The sequence below is a fragment of the Sapajus apella genome, unplaced genomic scaffold, assembly GCF_009761245.1.
Source record: "Sapajus apella isolate SASKATOON/1434 unplaced genomic scaffold, GSC_monkey_1.0 scaffold607, whole genome shotgun sequence".
Classification (NCBI taxonomy): Eukaryota; Metazoa; Chordata; class Mammalia; order Primates; family Cebidae; genus Sapajus; species Sapajus apella.
Genome location: NW_022437533.1, coordinates 1 through 27,012, shown reverse-complemented (window position 1 = coordinate 27,012; position 27,012 = coordinate 1). Strand labels below are relative to the sequence as shown.

General features: G+C 39.0%; 1 protein-coding gene across 1 annotated transcript; it reads left to right on the top strand.

Annotated features, from left to right (window-relative positions):
• Nucleotides 1-347: 347 nt before the first annotated feature.
• LOC116546125 (zinc finger protein 98-like) lies at nt 348-24,224 on the top strand. The gene is made up of 3 exons (XM_032272466.1): nt 348-639; nt 23,485-23,611; nt 24,101-24,224. Exons 1-3 carry the CDS (start codon nt 382-384, stop codon nt 24,202-24,204), a joined length of 489 nt encoding a protein of 162 aa, XP_032128357.1. The 5' UTR covers nt 348-381; the 3' UTR covers nt 24,205-24,224.
• The last annotated feature ends 2,788 nt before the right edge of the window (nt 24,225-27,012 follow it).

Genomic DNA, 27,012 nt, shown 5'->3' with positions numbered 1-27,012 from the left:
ACAATCACTGGAACCCGGGAGGCGGAGGTTGCAGTGAGCCGAGATGGTGCCATTGCACTCCAGCCTGGGCGACAGGGCAGGACTCCTTTTCAATACAAAACAAAACAAAATGAAATGAAACAATCTCAGGCTGCCTGCTCAAAGGACCAGAAGCCAGGAAGTTTACAAAAAACTGAAGTTAAAAAAAATAATTTTTATTGTATTCTTTTAATATGTGAGCAGCCATACAGTATATAATTTACAAATACACAAGGCCTTATACACAAGGCTAAAGGCAACACCCTCTGGGGTGGACCTGGCTCAGCGCAGGTAGGAGAAGCCCTGCCTGAAAAGGCTGTACCTTCGGCTGTCACTCTTTCTTCAATCAGCCAGCGTTTGGTCATGTCTTCTGTCACTCAGGTCTTGGGTCTTAAACCTTATCCAGTGAGCGACGCTGCCCTGAGAACCGTCCAATCAGGCACGCAGCTGGAGCGAAAAGGGCGGCTTCTGGGATGTGGCGGCGGCTTTGTGTCTTGCTGCAGCCGGAGTTTCCGGTCTTGTCTTCGCTGCCACTATAGGCCCAACCTCCGAGGACTTGTGACCTGCTGGTACTGGAGATCCACAGCTAAGATGCCAGGACCCCCTGGAAGCCTAGAAATGGTGTGAGTGCCGGGTCCGACCTCGGGGAAAGGGTTTGCTGGAACCGGTGGGACGTGGCTGTGGCGGACTCAGGCGTCCCCGCAAACAGCTCCATAATTTGTGCCCGGAGTTCTCCTTCCCAGACCGGCCTCAGTCCCCTTCAGCAATAAGATGGCGACCGCGCAGTGACTGTGCCCTGGCCTGAAGCCCTCTCTGGGCAGCTCTGCACCCGGAGAGCTACCTCTCTTCTAGCTTGTCTCTCCCAGGGACCAAGGGAGGGTCGTCAGGGGAGAATCCTGACTTGGTTGCAGGTCATGAATGGGAAGACCTTTGGCTTATGGGGTTCTCAGTTTCTCTTTTCTCTTGTTAAAAATTTACGGGAGTTATTGCGAAAATGTTTTTTATGACTGGGTGATTTCAAGCAGAATTACAAGGCCTTGCTTTGAAAATGCTACCAAGAAAAACAATAGGGAAAATCTCTCCTGCATTTTGGCTGTAGAAAATGAATACATTTCCGGTAAGGCGCAGTAGCTCACACCTGTCATCCCAGCACTTGGAGAGGCCAAGGCCAGCGGATCATCTGAGGTCGGGATTTCGAGACTAGCTGGCCAAAATGGCAAAACCCTGTCTATACCAACAATACAAAAATTAGCCCGGCGTGGTGGTGGGAGTATACAATCCCAGCTACTGGGGAGGCTGAGGCCGGAGAATCGCTTGAACCCAGGAGGCGGATGTTGCATTGAGTGGAGATTTTGCCACTTCACTCCAGCTTGGGCAAAAGAGCGAAACTCCTCAAAAAACAAACAAACAAACATTTCCACAAGAAAATGTGGTAGACAACTGGTGAGTTATGTAGAGTCATAAAAATATCACTTCCTCTTTTTGCAGGGTAAATTTGTGACAATGAATGTCTTTGTTCTGTATCCTGTTATCTTGACTTCTGAGTTTCATGCTAAACTTTATGAGATAAAACTTGGTACCTCCTAGAAATGTTCCCATATGACTAATTGTTTACTATATATTTTTAATGAAAAAATTTAGAATAAGACATATATTGTCTGAAAGGAATAGATACTTTTGCTTTTCTCATTGAGGTGTAAAATGTAAGCGCCTTATAATTTCATCCCTTTAGATAAACATTGTGTTTGAGTAATGTTGCAGAATTTTTCACACACGAAGTTTCAAAAACAAAGTAAATAACTGTGACATGGAAATAAAAGCTTGAGCCTAGTGCCTCCAATCTAAGGCTAATATTAAACCTCCAAAAGAAGGTTATTAACAGCCCAATTAATTGTTTCCTAAAGAGACTCCCTTGAAGATGTCCCAGCCTACTCACCCCAGCAGTGGAAGAATCCTTTATAGTAAGAGAAGCTACAGAACCCTGTAAAGCTGGGGACCCACAGGCAAATGCAGTTAAGGATAAGAAGGAAAATAACTGGTAGGATTTTTGTGAAGATGAAGTTGTTATTGTTTTGAAGCAGTTTCTAGATTGTTTAACACAAAGCAAAGTTAGATTTATGTAAAAAAAAATAAATTCCAGCTGAGAGCAGTGGCTCACACATGTCATCGCAGCACTTTGGGAGGCTGAGGCAGGTGGATCACAAGGTTAGGAGTTCAAGACCAGCCTGGCCAACATAGTGAAATCCGAATTCTACAAAAAAGACAAAAATTAGCCAGGTGTGGTGGCACGCACCTGTAGTCCCAGCTACTCGAAAGGCTGAGGCAAAGAAGAATAGCTTGAATCTGGGAGGTGGAGGTTGCACTGAGCCAAGAATATGCCAGTGCACTCTAGCCTGGGTGACAGAGTGAGACTTTGTCTAAAAAAATAATTCCAAAGGAGTATTGCAACAGAAGAAAATACCTAATATAAGATCTGTAAAACTTGCAAAGTCAGACAGACAAGGGCTTTCTTTTATAGGAAGGAGCAAACAAGATTACAAAGAAGGTAAATGGCAAATGAGAGGTGAAAAAATCAGATTCTACATTAATGTTTTACCCTGAAGTCAGCATGTCCTTAAGAAGGACATAACATGGGGTTGTATTTTGACTCAGATTGAGTGTAGCTGAATGTTCAGGAGCCTGTGGGCAGGAGACAAACTTAAGTGAAGTTTGATTAAAAAGTATTTTATTTTGACCACTGAAGAAAAATTCAGCTGATTTTTTAAAGTGAGAAGAAGAAGATAATGTGCAGAGTCTATGTCTGGCTATGTGATAGATCAGAAAAAAGAGCCCCAACTAAGTCATAATGGAAAGCTTGTTTCTTTCCATAAACTGTTTCTGGAGAACACAAAAGGATAGAGATTTTTATTAATCATAACTATTTACCAGGATTATCTATGTACTTGATCTTTACCCATTTTTTCTTTATCCTATTTCCTCCCTCCCTCCCTTTCTTCCTTCCTTTCGTTTCTTTCATTTCTTTCATCTCACTTTTGTTGCCGGGGCTGGAGTGGCATGATCTGGGATCACTGCAACCTCTGCCTCCCAGGTTCAAGGGATTCTTCTACCTCAGCCTCCTGAGTAGCTGGGATTACAGACATGCGCCACCACACCTGGCTAATTTTTTGTATTTTTAGTAGAGACAGAGTTTCTCTGTGTTGGTCAGGCTGGTCTCAAACTCCTGACCTCAGGTGATCCACTCAGCTTGGCCACCCAAAGTGCTGGAATTACAGGTGCGAGCCTCCACCCCAGGCCACATTTCCTGTATATGACTTTTTCTTAGTTGTATTTTCTATAATAAGCTGGTAAATGTAACTACAGTGTTTTGCTGAGTTGTGTGAGTAGCTCTATCAAATTATGAAACTTGAGGGAGGTTATGGGAGTCCACAATTTTTAAACAGTAGTTCAGGAGCATAGATAGGCCTATGGGTTTTGTGACTGGTATCTGCCCTTAGGACAGTGTTGTGAGGCTGAGCCCTGAATCAGGGTCTGTGCTGACTCTGCATAGTATCAGAATTCAAATTCAAATGTTAGTCAATGAGTTGGTGTTGGAGAAAGCCTTGGTGTTCAGCAAACTCTCCAGATTTGGTACAGGAAAAAAGATATTAGAGAGGCCTGGCCTGGAATCAAACTCTGGTTGTCTGGGAATGGAAGGCTCTGCTCCCCTGTACACAGGCTGTCACACTGCCCATTGTCCTGTGATTCCAGGTCTCCTCCCAGGATTTAAGAGGATAAAAACTCAGAAGAACGAAACTCTGATAGCAGACCCCCTTTTTCCACAGCTGTCACTACGGGATTCCCACTCACTCACAGGCTTACCCATTAGATATTAATGTGTCCACACCTCTCCCAGGACAAGGCACCACCCAGAGAAATTTCACAACAGCATTTTTGATTCTAGTGTTTCTTGGCAAAAACCTACAAAAGTGTCTACAAGTCTCCTTGCATATCCCCACCCCCAGACACTGAATCTGCCACAGCAACCTGTTTTCCTCAACAACTGAGGGTTCTGGACCACCTGTTCTTAATCTCATCTGCCTGCATAAACACAAACATGCATCAGAGTATACCTCCACCTGAGCCGCTGTCTGTAGCACAGACCAGTTCTTCCGCCTACATCGCGCTGTTTCGCACTCATAGATTTTTGTTTACCTTTTATTTTTGTTGCAAGGGTGCACATGTAGGTTTTTTATACAGCTAAAACTGTGTATGGGAGTTTGGTGTGCAGATTATTTTGTCACTGAGGTACTAAGCATAGCACCAAAAAGTTGTTTTTTTTTTTTTTTCTGATCCTCTTTATCCTCCCATTCTTCAATCTCAACTAGGCCTCAGTCTCTGTTCTTGTCTGTGTTCCTGTGTTCTTATTATTCAGCTTGTACTTAGAAATAACATGCATCTGGTTTTCTGCTGCTGCATTAGTTCTCTAAGAGTAGTTTCCAGCTTCATCCATGTTGCTTCAAAGAACATGGGCGTGTGTGTGTGTGTGTTTTAATGACCACACAGTATTCTATACTATTTATGTAACGTATTTTATTTTTATTAAACTTTTTATTTTATTTTTGAGAACAGGGTCTCACTCTGTTGCCCAGACTGGAATGCAGTGGCGTGATCTCAGCTCATTGCAGCCTCAATGGGGTGGGCTCAAGCAATCCTCTTCTACTTTAGCCCTCCCCCCAAGTAGCTGGGACTGCAGACACACACTAGCAGGCCTGGTTATTTTTTTTGTATTTTTTGTAGAAATGGGATTTTGCTCTGTTGCCCTGGCTGGTCTCAAACTTTTGAGCTCAGGCAGTTTACCTGCCTTGGCCTCCCAAAATTCTGAGATTACAGATGTGAGCCACCATGCCCAACTATACCATATTTTCTCTATGCAGTATACAATTGATAAGTACTTAGGTTGATTCCATGTCTTTGCTATTGTGAATAGTGCTGCAATGAAGATGCGTATGTCTTTAGAATAATTTGTATTTTACTGGGTACATGCCAAATTATGAGGTTGCTGGGTCAAAAGGTAATTCTTGTTTTAGTTCTATGAGGAATCAACACATTGCTTTTCACAATGGTGGAACTAATTTACATTCCCACTGGCATTGTATAAACATTCCCGTTTCTCTGTAACCTTGCCAACATCTGTTATCTTTTGACTTTCTTTTTTTGTTTTTCTTTTTTAAAGATGGGGTTTGTGGGTCAAGCTGGTCTTGAACTCCCGACCTCAGGTGATCCGCCCGCCTTGGCCACCAAAGTGCTTGGATTACAGGTGTGAGCCACCACGCCCGGCCACTTTTGACTTTCTATTATACTAGCCATTCTCGCTGGTGTGAGATAATATTTCATTGTGGTTTTTCTTTGAATTTCTCTAATCATTAGTGATGAGCATTTTTCATATGCTTATTAGTCACATGTATGTCTTTTAAAAAACATCTTTTTCATATTTTTTGCTACTTTTAAATTCAGGTCTTTTTTTTTCTATAAACTTGTTTCTTTTTTTTTTGAGACAGAGTCTCACTCTGTCGCCAGGCGCCATGCTGGAGTGCAGTGACACAATCTCGGCTCACTGCAACCTCCGCCTCCTGGGTTCAAGCAATTCTCCTGCCTCAGCATCCCGAGTAGCTGGGACTACAGGCGCACGCCACCACACCCAGCTAATTTTTGTATTTTTAGTACAGACGGGGTTTCACCACGTTGGCCAGGATGGTCTCGATCTCTTGACCTCGTGGTCCGCCCGCCTCGGCCTTCCAAAGTGCAGGGATTACAGGCTTGAGCCACTGCGCCTGGCCTGTTTCTTATAAATTATGGGTATTGAATCTTTGTCAAAAGCATGGTTTGCAAATATTTTCTTTTATTCTGTGTATTGTTTGTTTACTGTGTTAATGGTTTCCTTTGCTGTGATGAAGCTTTTTAGCTTAAGTAGTTTCCATTTGTCAATTATTGTTTTTGTTACGATTGCTTTTGGCATCTTTGTTTTAAAATTTTTGCCAGTTTCTGGGTCTGGAATGGTATTTTCTAAGTTATCTCACAGTTTTTTTTGTTTGTTTTTAATTTGAAGTTTTGCATTTAAATTTTTCATTTATCTTAAGTTGATTTTTGTATATGGTTTAATTGAAGTTTCCAGTTTCAATCTTCTACATAGTGCTAGCTAGTTATTCCAGCACCATTTATTAAATAGGGAATTCTTCCCAGATTCCTTTTGTTACCTTTGCCAAAAACCAGATGGCTGTAGGTATGTGGCATTATTTCTGGGCTCTCTCTTCTGTTGCATTGGTTTATAAGTTTGTTTTTGTACCAGTACCATGCTGCTTTGTTTACTGTAGCCCTGTACTATAGTTTGAATTCAGGTAGTGTAATGACTTAAGCTTTGTTCTTTTTGCCTAGGATTGCCTTGGCTATTTGCACTCTTCTTTGGTTCCACATAAATTTAATTTTTTTTCAATTCTGTTAAGAAATATTTTCAGTAGTTTGATAAAAATAGCATTAAATCTGTAATATTTTTTGGCAGTATTACCATTTTAATAATATTGATCTTTTCTATCCATGAGCATAAAATGGTTTTCCATTTGTTTCTTTCATCTCTGACTTCTTTTAGCCATGTTTTGTCAGTCTTGTTATAAAGATCGTTCACCTCCTTGGTTAGCTATGTTCCTAGATATTTTATTCTCTTTGTAGTGATTGTGAATGAGATTTTGTTTTTGATTTGGTTTTCGGCATGCACGTTTTTGATTTACAGAGATGCTACTAATTTTTGTACATGTATTTTGTATTTTGAAATTTTAGTGAAGTTTTTTGTCACTCTAGAAAGCTTTTCTGCCACCATTATAGGGTTTTTCAGATACAGCATTATATCGTCTGCAAACAGAAATAAATTTGACTTCTTCTCTTTCTGTTTGCATGCCATATATTTTTTTATCTTGCCTAATTGGTCGGGCCTGGACTTCCAATTTTATGTTGAATAGAAATGTTGAGAGAAGGCATCCTTTTATTGTGCCAGTTTTCAAAAAAAAATGATTCCAGTTTGTGTGTATCCAATATGTTAGCTGTGGATTTGTGATGGATAACATTATTTTGAAGTATGTACCTTCCATGCCCAGTTCGTTGAGGCTTTTTAATATAAAAATGTTAAATTTTCTTGAAAGCCTTTTCTACATATACTGACATAATTTTGTGGTTTCTGTCTTTAGTTCTGTTTATGTGATGAATCACATTTATTAATTCATGTGTGCTTTTGTTTTTGTTTTTGTTTTGAGAGAGTTTTAACTCTGTTGCCCAGGCTGGAGTTCAATGGTGTAATCTCAGCTCACTGCAGTCTCTGTCTTCCAGGTTCAAGTGATTCTCCTGTCTCAGCCTCCCAAGCAGCTGGATTATAGGTGCTCACTACCACGCCCAGCTAATTTTCGTATTTTTAGCAGAGACAGGGTTTCACCATGTTGGCCAGGCTGGTCTTTGACTCCTGACCTCAGATGATCTGCCTGCCTTGGCCTCTTAAATTACTGGGATTATAGGCATGAGCCACCATGCCTCATCTCTTGTAGAACTAACTTTGCATCCCAAAGTTAATGAATTAACTTTGCATCCCAGAAGTAAACCCTACTTGATCATAGTCATTTAGTTTTTTGATGTCCTGCTCAATTTGATTGGGCAATGTTTTGTTGACAATTTTTGCATCATTGTTCATCAAGAATATTGGTCTAAAGTTTTCTTCTTTTGTTTTCTCTGTCAAGTTTTGGTATCAGAATGGTGCTGCTTTTAATTTTTTGAAAGAGTTTTAGTAGAAACAGTACCAGCTCTTCTTTGTACATATAGTAGAAGTTAGCTGTGAGTCTATCTGGTTCTGGGCTATATTGGTTGGTAGGCTACTTATTACTAATTTAATTTTTGAGCTTGTTATTGATCTATTAAGGGCTTTGATTTCCCTTATGTTCAGTCGTGAGAGGATATATTTATTCAAGAATTTGTCCATTTCTTCTAGATTTTCAAATTTATGCACATAGAGGTGTTCATAGTAGACTTCAGTATATTTTTGTAAGGTTAGTGGTTATGTCTCTTTCATCATTTTTAATTGTGTTTATTTGGATCTTTTCCTTTTTCTTAATTAATCTTGCTAATGGTTTATGTTTTGTTTAAGATTTTACTCCTGCAATTCTTCATCTTTTGTATAGTTTCTCATGTCAAAATCTTCTTTTGTTCAGAAATGATTTGGGTTATTTCTTGTCATGTAGCTTAGGGGATGATTTGCTCTTGCTTCTCTTATTTATTTATGATGTCAGGTTGTTAAACAGGTCTTTTATTTTATTTTATTTATTTATTTATTTATTTTGAGATGGAGTCTCACTCTCTCACCCAGGCTGGGGTGCATTGGTATGATCTCGGCTTAATTCAACCTCCACCTTCTGGGTTCAAGCGATTCTTCTGCCTCAACTTCCCGAGTAGCTGGGATTACAGGTGCCCGCCACTATGCCCAGCTAATGTTTTGTATTTTTATTAGAGACGGATTTTCATCATATTGGCTAGGCTGGTCTTGAACTCCTGACCTAAACTGAGGTCTAACTTTTTGATGTAAGCATTTAATACTATAAAATTTTCTCCTAACACGAACTTAGGTGTGTTGCAAAAATTCTGGTGTGCTGTATCTTTTGTTTTCATTTTTGTCAAATAATTTCCTGGTTTTTGCCATAATTTCATTATTTACCCAAAAGTAATTCAAGTTTAGCTTGTTTAATTTGCATGTAATTATGTGATTTAAGTGGTTTTTTTGGTATTGAATTACATTTTTATCAAGCTGTGGCCTGTGTGTGTGATTCATATAATTTTGGAATTTTTAAATTTGCTGATGATTGTTTGCTTCTGCCTGTGTGATCAATTTTAGGGTATGTGCCATATGGTGATGAGAAGACTGTATACTATGTTATTTTTAGATGGAGAGTTCTGTAGAAGTCTATTAGGACTATTTAGTCAAGTGTTTAGTTTAAGTCTTAATATCTTTGAAAATTTTCTGCCTCAATAATGTGTCTGTTAGTACCTGTTGGTGTTGTAGTCTCCCACTATTATGTTGTCAGTATTTCATTCTCTTCATAGGTCTCTAACAACTTTTTTATGTGCACCCACCAGTTTATTATAACACCTGTCTCTCTTCTGCTTTTTTACCATTAACATTCTTTCAAAGACTGGGAGTGGAAGCTCACGCCTGTAATCCCAGCATTTTGGGTGGCCAAGGCGGGTGGATCACAAGGTCAAGAGATCAAGACTATCCTGGCAAGCATGGTGAAACCCCGTCTCTACTAAAAATACAAAAATTAGTCAGGTATGGTGGTACACATCTCTAGTCCCAACTACTTGGGAGGTTGAGGCAGAATCACTTGAACCCAGGAGGCGGAGATTGCAGTGAGCCAAGATTGCACCACTGCTCTCCAGCCTGGTGATAGAGTGAGACTCTATCTAAAAAAAAAGAAAAAAATTTTTTTAAGTTCACAATTCAGGTGTTCAGGAGTTGAAGAACATGTCCAGTGACCTGGTTGTTGTAGGAGAAAATATAAATTAAAAATAAGAGACTTTATTCACATATGTGAAAATAGGGGAGGACGTTTTGTTCGCCTCTTTTTTATTAAAGCATTTATATTATGTATATTAACAGCTAAATAAACCTTTTGTCCTTCTCTTGGCCCAGGATTGTCTTTATTTGGGACCTGAGATTTATTGCTTTGCTTTTGCTTTGGCAAAGGTTTATTTAAAGGTCGAATCAAATTTAGCAATACGGAATGATCAAGACTAAAAGATAAAGAGTAAGTTCCTTTGACAGAAACGTGATTATCCAACGTAGTTATTTGCAGGCAGAAGTACGTACAATGCAAAAGCAAGAATAGTTCAGTGTGTAAACTGAACGGTGATGTCTGTAGTCTTATGATTTTTCTGTTTATTTAGATCAATTAGCATGGCTATATGTAGTGTTTTTAGACAACCTGCATTTATGTAAATTAAACAGTATATTCCACAATAGTATAAATATTTGGCAACAATATTTACTTTGAATAAATTCCTTAAATAGTTATTTTAATATTGTTACACAGACTTTTGAAATATAAGGTGTTTTAACTGTATTATACTTACAATTTTTCAAAATCCTACATAGATTACATAGATTATGACTAGTACATTAGAATTATTAACACTTAGATATTTATATCTAATATTCAAAGAAAATTTACCACCAAATTATTAAAGTAGATATTAGTCTAACATGATTATTAATTTATCCAATAGAGATAATTATAGGTAAGCATAATTTTAGTGTCTTTCATTTTACTAAATTGGAATGCTGCTTTTTTTTTTTTTTTTTTTTTTTTTTGGGACAGAGTCTCACTCTGTTACCCAGGATGGAGGGCAGTGGCATGATCTTGGCTCGCTGAAACCTGTACCTCCTGGGTTTAAGCAATTCTCTCGCCTCAGCCTCTGGTGTAACCAAGATTACAGGTACCCACCACCATGCCCGGCTAAGTTTCGTATTTTTAGTACAGACAAGGTTTCACCATGTTGGCCAGGCTGGTGTCCAACTTCTGACTTCAGCTGATCGGCCCGCCTCAGCCTTCCAAAGTGCTGGGATTACAGGCCTGAGCAACCACACCTGGCCTGGAACACTGCTATTGCAGGACAAATAAATAAAGGTGATGTGGCCACTCAAAAACTATAATAGCTCTTCAGTTAGCTATGTTACAAGCTATAATGTATTCCACTATATAAACAGAGTCAAATTTCAATTATTCATCAGAAAGTGCTGGTGGAAATGCATGCGTTGAAAAGACTTAAGTAATGCAAAAGTTGTCCCCCCTTTTTTTTAGTCTACTGACAAGTTGCTTACCCAAAGACGTGAAGAAGAAAGCAGCTTCCTCACCACCCAGACATTGATTTCTTCACATATTTCAATGCCTCATGATACAAGGAAACCACAAAAATTTTCTTAACAAACAAAAAGTGCTGGTGGAAATTGTGAGATGCATTGCAATATAGATTCCCAATTCAATGGCTAGGAGACAAGAGAGCAGCAGACGTGGAAAAGAAACCTTATGAAATTCTTCTCAGAATATGTCCCCTTTCTTCGTAATGTTAATGTTTTTTGTTTGTTTTTTGAGACAGAGTCTCGCTCGGTCACCCAGGCTGGAGCGTAGTGGTACAATCTCGACTCACTGCAACTTATGCCTCCCAGGTTCAAGTGATTCTCCTTTCTCAGCCTTCCCAGTAGCTGGGATTACAGGCACTCACCACCATGCCTGGCTAATTATTTTTGTATTTTTCATAGAGATGGGGTCTCACCATGTTGGTTAGGCTGGTCTCAAACCCTTGACATCCGGTAATCCACCCACCTCGGCCTTCCAAAATGCTGGGATTACAGGCATTAGCCACTGCCCTGAGCACATTAATGTTTTTAATGCTGATAGTAGCTGTTCATTTTGAGTGGTTAGAGAGCAATTATTTATAGAGTTATATTTTCTGTCTGAATTCGTCAATCTTATATCTAATCTGAGTTTTCTCTTAAGATGCTGGTTAGAGAGCAATTATTTATAGAGTTATATTTTCTGGCTGAATTGATCAATCTTCTGTTTAATCTGAGTTTTCTCCAAAGATGCTTTTAATGTTATTTCTCTCAATATAATCTTTCTCAAAATTAGAGCTGTTTTTTCCCCAAGCTGGAGTGCAGTGGCACAGTCTCAGCTCACTGAAACCTCCAGCTCCCAGGCTCAAGTGATTCTCTCACCTCAGCCTCCCCAGTAGCTGGGATTACAGGCGCCTACCACCATGACCTGCTAATTGTTGTATTTTTTATAGAGACAGGGTTTTGCCATGTTGGCCAGGTTAATCTTGAACTCCTGACCTCAAGTGATTCTCCCACCTTGGACTCCCAAAGTACTGGGATTACAGGCGTGAGCCATCATGCCCAGCTGAGAGCTGTTTTTTTTATCTCTAGTGCTTTAGGTATCTTTTTCAGAAGATCTATTAGTTTCCCTTTGTGTCTGTGAATGAGGTGGCTGTCACAGTGAGAACCCTTAGAGCTATCTCTATCTGGACTACTGCTTGAAATCCAGCAGTATTTTTTTCATCATTATTATAAATAGAAAGAGAGGTTGAGACACTGCCCCCATTCCCATTATTGTGAAGGTGCAATTCTACCAAGGAGTCCTGCAGGCTCTCCTCTTGCAGCTCAGACTTTACTCTCCGATGTGACACTGCAGTGCTGTTGTGGAAATTGGCATTCACATAAGGTGTGAGTTACCAGTTGTGAGTTCTGTGCTGTGGAATGTGTCTCAGTTGCAGATGGTAGAGGTCAAGAGAGCACACTAACCCCCAGGGGAGGGCAAGCAGGAGTGCTAGAGCCCAGTGCTCAGGAAGTAGAGAGCCATTGCTTTAAACTGTACATAGAAAGGAACATTCACCCTAATCAACCATTTCTGTAAGAAAATGAAAGCCTACCTTCAGCAGGCACCAGCCTTCTGGTTGCAAAACTACCTCCAGTCATGAGGATGTAAAAAGTTTATTCTGTCATTAAATATAATTAATTAGCAAGCATGGATGGCCTCCCCAGTTACAAGGTGAATTTATGATGAACTGTGTATGACATGGTTCTGTATGTTTTTCTACTTGTGGACTAATTATGATGACTATCTTTCTGTCTTTACAGTCTTTTAGGCAGATTGACTATGACAGTCAGTTTTAATTTTATAATTATACAGTTTGTTTTCTTTTTCTCCTTCCTTCCTTTTTTCTTCCCTTCCTTCCTCCCTCCCTCTCTCTTTTGCTCTTGCTGCCCAGGCTGGACTGCAATGGCACAATCTTGACTAACTGCAACCTCCATCTCTTGTGTTCAAGTGATTCTCCTGCCCCAGCCTCTCGAGTAGCTGGGATTATAGGCTTCCTCTACCACACCCGGCTAATTTGGTATTTTTAGTAGAGACGGCGTTTCTCCACGTTGGTCAGGCTGGTCTTGAACTCCTGACCTCAGATAATTTGCCCATCCCAGCCTCCCCAAGTGCTGGATTATAGGTGTGAGACACTGCACCCAGCCTCTGTTTTAGAGAAAGCATCTTCCTCTGTAGCCCATGCTGGAGTGCAGTGGCTCAATCTCAGCTCACTTCAATCTTCACTTTCCATGTCCTGGTTCAAGCGATTCTCCTGCCTCAGCCTCCCAAGTAGCTGCAATTACAGGATATGCTACCATGTCCAGCTAATTTTTGTATTTTTAGTAGAGACAGAATTTCACCATGTTTGTCAGGCTGGTCTTAAACTCCTAACCTCGAGACCTGCCCGGCTCAGCCTCCCAAGGTGCTGGGATTACAGGTGTGAGGCATCACACCTGGCCTACAATTTTGTTCTCTTCTCATTTCTTTTCTTTTATTTCTTTCTTTATCTTTTTCTTTCTCTCTTTCTTTTCCTCTCCCTTTCTCTCTTTCTCTCTTTAGACAATTTCATTATTTTTGCCCAGGCTGAAGTGCAATGGCGTGATCTCGGCTCATTGCAACCTCTGCCTCCCAGGTTCAAGCGATTGTCCTGCCTCAACCTCCCAAGTAGCTGGTATTACAGGCTTGCGTCACCACACCCGGCAAATTTTGTATTTTTAGTGGAGAAGAGGTTTCTTCCTGTTGGTCCAGCTGGGGTCAGACTCTCGACATCAGGTGATTTGCCTACCTCGACCTCCTAAAGCGCTGGGATTATAGGCGTGAGCCACCGTGCCTGGCCTTACAGTTTTGTTTTTTAACAGTCATATTATTATGGAGCTTTCCTGGGGCCGGTGAACATATTTTTTGAAATTATATTTTCCAAACACTGTCTAGAATTAGAAGACATGATATAAACACATAAGGTTCCAACCAGGCTTTGCTCTAGAGGGGCCTTTCCCTTTCAGGCTTTTCGTCAGCTTACAGTTACGCTGTAAAGTGCATGCTGTCTCCTAAATATGTAGGCAGAATTGTGTCTCTGCCTGTTTGCTGTCTATAGTCCTCTACAGTCACTTCTAGAGAGGCTAGATGAGATGACTACAAACCTCGCAGGGGAGCAGTCAGTCATTTTACCTCTTTCAATGACTCTTGTATTGTAAGACCTGAAACTGATTGGAGCTCATGGGTCCCAGAAACACAGTTAGAATAACATGAGTGCATTGAGTAGACATGAGAATCTCCACTTTCCTTTTTCTCCTCTTGCTAAAATGCTCAAATATGTAGGTAGCATGTGCTGCTACTCCACGCATTTTGGACCCAAATCTGCAGCCTCAAATTGCAAATCTAGGTCTTGAGATTTGGGGAAATAAACTTTTACCTGAGGAATGCAAGTCCTTTTAGTTGTCAGACTCAGAGAGACATTAAAATGAGAGCACAATTATGTCTTTCTCCCCCTTTCAACTGTCTGTCTCTTGAAACTGCTCACTATTGCCACAAGTAGGTATAAATTAAACTAATAATGACACATAAGACGCTATATCCCGTACCCTAAACCTTAATGATGTATAGCCAATCAATAGTCAAAGTTATTTCTTTAAATAAAGAAGACTTTCTGTTTCTTCCACTTTCTATTTGTTGAAAGCAGTGCTGCTGAAACTAACCCACGGAGGCATTACGTCTCCAGAAAAATTTTAAGGAAAAATATTGCAAGCAACAGTAGTCACTGTTGGATCAGGTTCTAAAGCAAAGGGCGGAGAGATCCAACCAGTTGGCATGAAAGATAGAGTTAAAGTTCTTCTCCCAGAATGGAGGCACCAAAGTAGTTCCAGGTGACAAGGATTATCTCCTATTTAGAGATGGTGACATTCTTAGAAAGGACGTAGGCTGAAATAAATCACTATTGAAATGGCATCAACATGAAGCAGTCCATGCTTCCGATGTTCTGAAATCTTTCAGCATATAAATAATTTTCATATATTTTATAATAAACGAATTATAACTAATGACCAAAAGAAAAGAAAAAAGAAAAGACTGCCTGAGAAACAACTTTTTTTTTTTTTAAGACAAAGTCCCACTCTGTCATACAGGCCGGGAGTCCTTTTTAGCGCTCCAGTGGTGACATATCCTGCAGCAGCTGGTGCAATCTAGGCTCACTACAACCTCTGTTTCCTGGGTTCAAGTAGTTCTCCTGTCTCAACCTCCTGAGTAGCTAGAATTCCAGGTACTCGCCACCACGCCCAGCTAATTGTTTTGTATTTTTAGTAGAGACAGGGTTTCACTATCTTTGCTGGGCTGGTCTTGAACTCCTGACCTCACGATCTGCTTGCCTTTTCCTCCCAAAGTGGTGGGATTACAGGGATGAGCCACCACACCAGGCATCTTTTATTTTTATTTTTTTTCCTTTTTTTGAGTCAAAGTCTCGCTTTTGTCTTCCAGGTTGGAGTGCAATGGCGATCTCAGCTTATTACAACCTCTGCCTCCCAGGTTCAAGCGATTCTTCTGCCTCAGCCTCCCAAATAGCTGGGAATACAGGTGGCTGCCACCATGCCTAGCTATTTTTGTATTTTTAGTAGAGACAGGGTTTCGCTATTTTGGCCAGGCTGTCTCAGACTCCTGACTTCAGGTGATCCACCCGCCTTGGCCTCCCTAAGTGCTGGGATTACAGGTGTGAACCACTGTTCCTGGGTGATAAACAGCTTTTTATTTCTCTGTTGTCTCTTTTTCTGGCTTTACAAATACACATTTTTTTTTTGAGAGTCTTGCTCCATGATGTGAGCGGATCTCTTTCAGTACTTTACTTGCTGTAATACCGAAAAATTCAGAGCGAGGTTAACCCCACGTAGAATCTTCACATAAGTTTTGGCATCTGCCTGGGATTTACAAGACAAGGTAGACTTTGGATAGAAAATGCACAGAAAACTAAAAGGAGGCGTTTGCTGCAAGGCAAGATGTTAACACAGACATGTTAAAGCCTCCCTTTGAGAGTGTGGCTCTTTGAGTTTTTCAGGTCTTGTTCAGTGACCAGTTCTGTGAGAGGCTCCAAGGATAAATAGAATTTGATGGCAGAGTCTATAAGTGTAAGAAAGCAACTTAAGAGTGAAAGATCAAGACTATGAAGTATCCAGAGCGATAACCACAACTATACCTATGTGTAAAAATGTGATACTGGAGTAGTGTATTCTTGTCCTTCCTCTTCCCCAAGAGCTAGCTCACCATGACAGGTAATCCCGGTTCTGGAGCTCCACCAGGGCAGGTCCATTTTTTATTTAGAATCAGCCTGAATCGTCTGTAATTTCAGCACTTTGGGAGGTCAAGGCAGGTAGATCACCTGAAATCAGGAGTTTGAGAGACTGGCCAACATGGTGAAATCCTATCTCTACTAAAAATATAAAAATTAGCCCAGGTTGTGGTGTGCGCCTGTAGTCCCAGCCACTTGGGAGGCTGAGGCAGGAAAATCGCTTGAACCTGGGAGGCAGAGGTTGCTGTGATCCAATATTGCATCATTGTGCTCTAAGCCTAGTCAAGAGAGTGAGACTCCATCTCAAAGGAAAAAAGAATTAGCCTGACTCTCTTCTGCCTGACTTATCATTGGGCCACCAGCACGGGGTCACTGGAAACCCTATCACAGTCACCTAGGTATCTTTGAGTTATTTGAGAATGTCCAGAGCAGAATTTTATTAGGCTGACAAGAGTGGTTAATTCTTCTGTCTCAGTCTAAGAGAAATGACTCATTCTGTGATTGTTCCTCACCTCATACAAGAGATGTTTTTGGTTGGTGCCCAAATGAGAGTTTCTCCAGTTTCCTTGTATTTGAGTGAAGAACAAAAAGGAGGTCAGGAGACTTAGGCACATCAACCAATTGCTTTCATTTCATATAGTCATCAGAAAAGTAGATAAAGCAGACATGGTCCCTACCATCCAGAAACTTTTAGTCTATACTAGCAACTAGATAAAAGGTCGAATTATGCATTATATGGTGAGTACAATAAATAGATGTGTACAAAAAACTTGGGCTTTATTTGGATCACTTTCTTTTTACTTTTAATTTTTTTTGAGATGGAGTTTTATTCTTGTTGCCTGGAGTGCAATGGCAGGATTTCAGCTCACCACAACCTCTGCCCCCCAGGTTTAAGCGATTCTCCTTCCTCAGCCTCTCAAGTAGCTGGAATTACAGGCATGCACCACCATCCCCAGCTAACTTTGTATTTTTATTTTAGTAGAGATGGGGATTTTTCTATGGTCAGGTTGGTATCAAACCTCAGGTAATTCACCTGCCTTGGCCTCCCAAAGTTCTGGGATTACATGCGTGAGTGACCACACCTGGCCCTTACTTTCTTTATATTGTTGTAACTTCTGATGTTTTCACCTGAAGGGATATTTATAAACAGAAGAGTTGTTATTATTTGTATTTCTTTTTTTTTTCCAGGGTGTTTGGGGATGGAGTCTTGCCCTGTTGCTCAGGCTGAAGTGCAGTGGCTTGGTTTCAGCTCATTGCAACCTCTGCCTTCTGGGTTTAAGCAATTATCCTGCCTCAGCCTCCTCAGTAGCTGGGATTACAGGTGTGAACCACCACACCTGGCTAATTTTTGACTGTTAGTAGAGACCAGTTTCTCCATGTTGCTCAGGCTAGTCTGGAACACCCATCTCCGCCTCCCAAAATACTGGGATTATAAACGTGAGCCCCCACACCCAGCCTATTATTTGTATTTTTTTAACTTGTTAAGAATAAATATTTATCTTCTAATAAAATTATCCTAGAAAACCTAAAGTGATTTGTTTCAACCTTTTATTAGCATATAATAAGAAATTGACAGGGCAGTGACTTAAAAATATTAAAATTATATGAACTCTGAAATTTATGTTCCTCTTAGGTAAGCTTAGAAAAAACAGAACTGGAAATACACCCAGTGGCATAGAGAACCGAATTCTACATAGGGTCTACTTTCTACCCCAGTCCTTTTTACTTTCAGTTTTTCTGGAGGCCATATTTAGGTCTTGCCCTGCCTTGGAGTCTCACCTTACAGAACTGAATAGAAGAGATCAGAGTTTGAGCGATGAATCTTGTTTTAGTTTTACAGCTGGTGCTCACAATTTTCTGAAACCAAAAAGAAGATAAATAAGAAATACAAAGTATTTTAGGGTCTTATTTTCAAATTTTTAACTTTAAAATTAGTGGTTGCAGAGACATTCTGTTTAGCAACTTGTTTTCTGTTCCTGCAGATCTAGTAGTTTCTCCAAAAGGCACAAAAAGTAAATATAAACGCAGTGTAAATTTTTGTATATTACATCAAACTGTTCATTTCTGTATGACTCCCATTTGTCTGTATTTAGATTTTATTTTATACATTTTTTTTAAAAAATCAGTGACGGAGAAACAGGAGAAGAAATAAAAATTCTGGTTTTTTTTTTTCTAAATATTTGGAATTATTGAACACTTAGTATCAGCACATAGGGTGTTATTAGAATTAAATCCCATAATATGTTATTACAGTGCTCTGTAAAATCTTATTGAGCACATAGTACCTGCTTAATAAACATTTTATTACTACGGGTGTACATGTTTTCTAAATTCAGATTTATGGCCCATTGGGGTGGTTTATACTAGTAATCCCAATGCTTTGGGAGGCTGAGGAGGGCTGACCATTTGAGGTTAAGAGTTTGAGACCACCCTGACCAACATGGTGAAATCCCATCTCTATTAAAAATACAACAACAAAAAAAAATTAGCCAGGTGTGGTGGCACACACCTATAGTCCCAGCTACTTGGGCGGCTGAGGCTGGAGAATCACTTGAACCTGAAAAGCAGAAGTTGCAGTAAGCACAGATCTCTCCATTGCACTCCAGCTTGGGTAATAGAGCGAGACTCTGTCTAAATAATGAATAAATAAATGCAGACTTAGATACTGTTGCTGTCTGTTTTCTCTGTAAACTTTAAAAAGCCAGCAAAGATTATGATAATTTAAGATGGAGATTTGTTATCTTAATTTGTGCCAGAAGTATTTGTGTTGTCACAAGAGTGCCAAATGCAGGAGACTGTGCTGTGCCTGCTTTCTCTAAGTAATGCTAATAATGAGCCCGGGGGAGCAACATCAGCATTGACAGGGGACTTCTTCAACACCCATTCATGGACCCTCTGCAAACCTGTAGAATCACACCACATCGAGTGGGACCAACATTACCGAATCATTTATAAGCTCATTAAAGCTTGAGAGGCAGTGTTTAGTTAAGTGGTTATAAGCCCAGGTTGCTATTTAGAATCACGTGGCTAATTTGCAGAAATCTCTTTCCTGGTGCTCTTCCTGTCACAGGTTCTGATGAATGTTCTGGGTGGAAGCATTCATGCTGTTTTAATTAACTGTCTCATGTGACTCTAAGTTGCGGCCAGAATCAAGTATAGGGGGTTCAAGATACATTTGTGAGAGTTAAGTTTCACCTGTGCACTTAAAAGGGTGGTCCTAGAGCCTCTTTTCTTTGGGTTTCATAGGGACAGGGCAGTCTGGCTCATATTTTCATTATTGTAGCAGAAATTACTGGCAGGGGAGGGCGCCTGAGGACAGGAAAAAATAAACTTATATTTTGTTGTCTGTGGAGCAGCTTATTTTTCCTGAATCTCTTCTGTTACAAGTATAGAAATGGGTGGAGTTTTTCTGTTTTGGTTGTTCTGCCTGTGGATGTGGTGTTAGCAGGTAAACGTGGTACTGACACTTTTCAAGGCATATTCTCAAGATGTAGGTGTAATTTGTCCAGATAATCTTATCTGAGAAGAAATCCTAGAGAAGAAGGAGAAAGAGAAAAAAATGGCTTTCTTAATAATGATTTTTTTTTTTTAGACGGAGTTTTGCTCTTGTTGCCCAGGCTGGAGTGCAATAGTACGATTTCAGCTCACTGCAACCTTCGACTCTGGGATTCAAGCTATTCTGCTGCCTCAGCCTCCCAAGTAGCTGGGATTACAGGCTACCACACTCAGCTAGTTTTTTGTAGTTTTACTAGAGACAGGGTTTCTCCATGTTGGTCAGGCTAATCTCGAACTTTTGTCTGCCTCAGTCTCCCAAAGTCCTGGGATGACAGGTGTGAGCCACCCTGCCCGGCAATGATGAAATATTGAATACTTATTTTTAAGTTCCAGGATACATGTGCAGCATGTGCAGGTTTATTACATACATATATGTGTGCCATGGTGGTTTGCTGTACATATTGACCCATCCTCCAGGTACCTTCCTTTTTCTCCTCACTTCAAAACAGGCCCTAGTGTGTGGTGTTCCCCTCCCTGTGTCCATGTGTTCTCATTGTTCAGCTCCCACTTACAAGTGAGAACATGTGATTTTTGGTTTTCTATCACTGTGTTAATTTGCTGTGGATGATGACTTCCAGCTTAATCCATGTTCCTGCAAAGGACACGATCTTATTTGTTTTTATGGCTGCATGGTATGTGGTGTATATGTACCACATTTTATTTATCCAGTCTGTTATTGATAGGCATTTGGGTTGGTTTCATTTGTTTGCTATTGTAAATAGTGCTGCAATAAACTATTACGTAAGTGTGCATGTGTCTTTATAGTAGAATGATGTATATGGCTTTGAGTATATTCCCAGTAATGGGATTGCTGGGTGAATATTTCTAGTTCTAGATTCTTGATGAATCACCACACTGTTCTCGATGATGATTGAACTAATATACATTTTCACCAACAGTGTAAAAGCATTCCTGTTTCTCCACAGCCTCACCAGCATCTATTGTTTCTGACTTTTTAATAATCACCATTCTGAGTGGTATGTTTGTTGGCTGCATAAATGTCTTCTGAGAAGTGTCTGTTCATCTTTTGCCTATTTTTTGATGAGATTGTCTTTTTCTTGTAATTTTTTTTTTATGTTTCGTGTAAATTCTGAATATTAGACCTTTGTCTGTTGGATATATTGCAAAAACTTTCTCCCATTGTGTAGGTTGCCTGTTCACTCTGATGATAGTTTCTTTTTCTGTGCAGAAGCTCTTTAGTTTAACTAGATCCTATTTGTCAATTTTGGCTTTTGTTGCAATTGCTTTTGGTGTTTTTGTCATAAAGTCTTTGCGCATGCCTATGTCCTAAATAGTATTTCCTAGGTTTTCTTTTTCTTTTTTTTTTTTCCTTTTTTTGAGATGGAGTTTCGCTCTTGTTGCGCAGGCTGGAGTGCAATGATGTGATCTTGGCTCACTGCGACCTCTGCCTTTTGGGTTCAAACAATTCTCCTGCCTCAGCCTCCCAAGTAGTTGGGATTACAGGCATGCTCCACCATGCCTGGCTAATTTTTTGTATTTTTAGTAGGGACAGGGTTTCTCCATGTTGGTAAGGCTGGCCACAAATTCCCGACCTCAAGCGATTTGCCCACCTCCACCTCTTAAAGTGCTGGGATTACAAGTGTTAGCCACCACATCAGGCCTACTAGGTTTTCTTTTAGGGTTTTTATGGTTTTGGGTTTTACATTTAAGACTTTAATTCATCTTGAGTACATTTTTGTAGAAGATGTAAGGAAGAGATCCAGTTTTACTGCATATGGCTAGTCAGTTTCCTCAGCACTATTTATTGAATGGAAAATTCTTTCTCCATTGCTTGTTTTTGTCCAGTTTGTTGAATATCAGTTGGTTATAGATGTGTAGTGTTATTTCTGAGGTCTCTTTTTTGTTTTATTGGTCTGTATGTTTGTTTTTGTACCAGTACCATGCTGTTTTGGTTACTGTAGCCTTGTAGTATAGCTTGAAGTCAGGTAGAGTGATGCTTTCATCTTTGTTCTTTTTGCTTAGGATTGTCTTGGCTATACAGGCTCTTTTTTGGTTACATGTAAACTTTAAAGTAGTTTCTTTTTTTTAATTCTGTGAAGAATTCGTCAGTAGTGATTTTATGAAAATAGCATTGAATCCATACTTTGTGCAGTATGACTGCTTTTATTATGTTTTAATTTGTTATGTTGATTCTTTCTTTCTTCTTCTTTTTTTTCTCTTTTTTTGAGACAGTGTTTTCTCTTGTTGTTCAGGCTGGAATGCAGTGGCATGATCTCAGCTCTGCAACCTCCGCCTCCTGGGTTCAAGCAATTCAAGTGATTCTCCTGCCTTAGCCTCCCAAGTAGCTGGGATTATAGGCATGCACCACCGTACCAGGTAATTTTGTATTTGTAGTAGAGACAGGATTGCTCCACGTTGGTCATGGTTTTTCCATGTTGCTCAGGCTGATCTCAAACTCCTGACCTTAGGAGATCCACCCGCCTTAGCCTCCCAAAGTGTTAGGATTACAGGCATGAGCCTCCACGCCCGACCTAATACTGATTCTTTCTGTCCATAAAAATGGAATGTTTTTCCATTTGATTTGTGCTCTTTTACTTCCTTGAGCAGTGTTTTGTAGTTTTCCTCGAAGAAGTCCTTCCCATTCCTTGTTAGATGCATTTCCAGATCTTTTAAGCTTTTTGTAGCAGTTGTGAAGTTCATGTATGATTTGGCTTTTTTATTGTTCATTGTTGGCTTATAGGAATGCTTGCGATTTTTGTATTTTTAGTGGAGATGGTGTTTCACCATGTTGACCAGGATGCTGTTGATCTCTTGACTTTGTGATTTGCCTGCCTCATCCTCCCAAAGTGCTCGGATTACAGATGGGAGCCACTGCGCCTGGCCAAACTGATGTTTCTTTATGATTAAATTCAGATTATGATTTACTTCTGAGAGGGAAGTTACGTAGGGTCCTTCTGTGTGTCTCAGCACATCATAGAAATTTGACCTCATGTAGTTGATGTTAATAACTCACTTGGTTAATGAGCTTTGTGACAGATTTTCTTTTTTCTATAGAGTTAATTATTTTTCTCTCCATTATTAAGTATCTTTATGCAGCTGATGTAGATAAACAGTCACTTTTAAGCTGGCAGCTGCCCTTTCTTAGGTTTTCTTTGCATGTATCTGTCTTTGGAAAATGAAAGCTCTCATCTCTGTTTACAGGCCATAAAAACTGAAAAACACACAGCCTCTTTCGCTTACTGGATGTTTAACAAAATAGTTTTCTTGAGCCAAAAACATTAGCATTCGTGGTGAGCTTGTTAGATATTCAGAAACTCAGATTTTATTCCAGATTTTCTGAAACTATAATCTGCATTCACAAGATCTCCAGTTTATTGTACACATTAAAATTTGAGCAGTACTTTCCAACTCAGTATGTCTTTTCCATCTGAAAAATTTACACAACTCATTCTGTATGATGTAAATAGAGCACTCAAAAATGTACATGTTAGTGTTTATGCCCTCAGTTTTATACTTCATTGTCTAGAAAGTGATATGTATATGTTGATGTTGTGGGTCTTATGCCACTGTCTTTTCTCACAGTTAGAGAATACATTAGAGAATTAGAGAACTTTCTGTGTTGAAAGTTATTTATTAGATATTGTCAGTCACTCCTGTAAGTAAGAACAAGTTCTCTTTATTCTTGTTTTACCTTGAGTCAAATTAAAAATTCCACTGATGGCCACTTGGTAAATGTGTATGTGTGTGTATGTTTTTCAGGGAGTGTTGACATTTATGGATGTGGCCATAGAATTCTCTCTGGAGGAGTGGCAATGCCTGAACACTGCACAGCAGAATTTATATAGGAATGTGATGTTAGAGAACTACAGAAACCTGGTCTTCCTGGGTGAGTGTCATGTCAATGTACAATTTTCTAATATACATTCTAAGTTTTATTTATTTACTTTTTTTTTTGAGGAATAATTTTTGGTAATTTTTGCTTTTAGATCTGTTTAGAAAAAAACTTCAAGATTTGTCTAGTAAAAAATAATTTTAAGATGTTTAATTTTGACCTGAACTTTCCACATTCCTGAGCTGATCTGTGTCGTTCACTCTAGATTAGTGTTAATTTTAGAAATTTGGTGGCATAACATACTGTTGCTGACATCTAAAAATCTGATTGTCAATACTAATTTTTGATTTAGTAGTATCAGTTAGTAAAATTAAGAACTTACAAAATTAAAATATTTTTTAAAATATTTTAAATTTTTTGTTATCAATTAGTATTTTAGAATTATTTTACTAGAATGTTCTATTACATTCTTCTTACTGAGCACACTACTAAGTTGGTAATTGGAGAATATGAGCAAGATTCATGTAATTTTTAATAAAACAGGTATTGCTGCCTCTAAGCCAGACCTGATCACCTGTTTGGAGCAAGGAAAAGAACCTTGGAATGTGACGAGACATGAGATGGTAGCTGAACCTCCAGGTAGGTGAGAATGAAAGTGAGTACAACAAACGTCACAGATGAGAGGTCCAAGTAAGAAAAAGCCAGTCCTTAACATGATTTGGAAATCTGTGTTTCATAGAAAATAGTTTCTGGGAAGCCTGACTTTTTTTTTTTTTTTTTTTACCTATTTTTTTTTTTTCCCACATAGAAACATCTTCAGTCTTGTCTTTTTAAAATCTCTAACATTTTACTTTCCCTTTGGTGATATTCCTTCACATTTACAGTGACAGCCAAAGTCCTCTTTGTGGCATAAAAGAGAATGAAAGATTTGATCGCTTTTTCATTGTTTTTGAAAACACACAGCTCATTTTTGTAATTTTAGTATAGACGGGATTTCACCATGTTGCCAGGCTGGTTTTGATCTCCTGAGCTCATGATTTGCCTGACTCAGCCTCCCAAAGTCCTGGGATTGCAGGAGTGAGCCACAACACCCAACCCAGAATTGTTTTTTCTTTTTATTTGGCAGGACAGATTTGCTAATGGTTATTGTCCTCACATGATACCTTTTTTTTTCTTCCCAGGACTTTGACTGTGTCACACAGTTTCTTTCTGCTCGGCAAAAGTTTTGTTGATAATTGACTGCTTATATCATAAGACTATGTTTGTAAATGACACATTACTTTTATTTTGCAGCTTCCACAACTTTCTTCTTATCTGTGATTTTTGAAAATGTGCTTATATGTATTCGTTATAAATATCTTTGTATGTATTCTATTTTTTTGTTGAAATTCTTCATTTTTACATTATTTTTTCTTTTTGGCTTTTCCAGTTACTTATTTTTCTATTTTTTACCTCCAAAATTTAAGAAAATATATTAGATATATTTATTTCCATTTTTATTTTTCTGATTTTCTACAGTAGTCTGTGTTCCTGTTTCAGTCATTGAATATTTAATTTATTATCAGTGTTTAAAAATTAACATGTACATATTTATGATTTCTTTCTGAAAATTATATAATATTTTTGATGAAATTATATTGTCCAGTTTTGTATACATTGTAATAGTTGATTGATATTTAGACATTAAAAAAAAGCTACCTGTCACAATATTTAAAATGTCATTTTTTTTCTGACATAGACTGAAAACGGTCATCTTGGCTAGAGATTCTGGGAGTCTCTCAAACATGTTCTTAGAATGTGCCTTGTCTAAAATTTTCTTTTTGGTTTTTAGTTAAAGGAGTTTACTCATTATTATTCCTCCTCCTCCTTCTTCTTTTTCTTATGTTCCTTTCCTCTCATTGTCTTAGCTCACTGCAGCTAAAACTTGAACCCAGGTTCAAGTGATTCTCCTTTCTCAGCCTCACACATAGCTAAAGTTACAGGCATGTATCTGCATGCTCAGCTAATTTTGTATTTTTAGTAGAGATAGGGTTTTCCCATGTTGCCAAGGCTGGTCTTAAACTTCTGACCTCAGGTGATCCACCCACCTGGGCCGCCCAAAGTGCTAAGATTACAGGTGTGAAGCAACAAACTCAGCCTGTTTATGTTTCTTCTTAACCAGTAATCACTTGCTACAATTGTTTTCTGTCTGTGATACCACAGTCTTTCTGCTGCTGTCTGTTGTACCACAGTCTTTCTGCTGTTATAAAACTTACCTTGTATCTCAGCAGACTCAAACTGTCATTTGAAAAAATACCACTATTTATTTTAGACCTTTATGTAATGAGAGACAGGAACCAGTGTTTGTAAAAACCATACCATTCAGAAATAAAGATGTATAAGGCAGTATTTTACTTGTCTTCTAAAAAAGAAACCAGAAGTTGGCAATTTATTTCTAAAGTCATTATGTTATATTGGGAAGGCGTTTGGTAAATTTAAGAGACTTTTCTTCTATGCGGCAGTTTGCATTAGGCTCATTTGGGGCATTGCACACACTTAATTTTTTACAAATGTAGTTAGTTCTGTATGTTTTTGTTACATGTATACATCTGTGAAAAAATTTGAGCCTCTAACATTTTGCTGTGCCGTCTGGTGATGTACTTTGCATGATTTTGTAGGGAAGATTTGTGTATAAATCTGAGTCTAGCAAGTGAAGTAATTTCTTATTTTTATTTCTTTCAGCTGTGTGTTCTTATTTTGCCCGAGACCTTTGGCCAAAGCAGGGCATAAAAAATTGTTTCCAAAATGTGATACTGAGAAGATGTAAAAAATGTGGACATAAAAATTTGCATTTAAGAAAATGTTGTCAAAGCGTGTTTGAATGTAAGGTGCGCAAAGAATGTGACAATGGACTTAACCAGTTTTTCACAACTACCCGGAGCAAAATATTTCCATGCAACACATTTGTGAAAGTCTTTCAAAAATTTTCAAATTCAAACAGACATAAGATAAGACAAACTGGAAAGAATCCTTTCAAATGTAAAGAATGTGATAAGTCCCTTTGTACACTTTCACAGTTAGCTCAACATAAAATAATTCATACTCAAGAAAGACCCTACAAATATAAACGATATGTCAAAGTATACAATGAGGCTTCAACCCTGTCTACATATAAAAAAAACTATACTGGAAAGAAATCCTACAAATGTAAAGAATGTGGAGAACCTTTTAACCAGGTCTCACAACTTACTAGACATAAGATAATTCATACCGGAGAGAAATCCTACAAATGTGAAGAATGTGGCAAGGGGTTTATCTGGTTCTCACACCTTACTGCACATAAGAGAATTCATACTGGAGAGAAGCCCTACAAATGTGAAGACTGTGGCAAAGCTTTTAACCAAAAGGAAAGCCTTACTACACATAAGAGAATTCATACTGGAGAGAAACCCTACAAATGTGAGGAATGTGGCAAA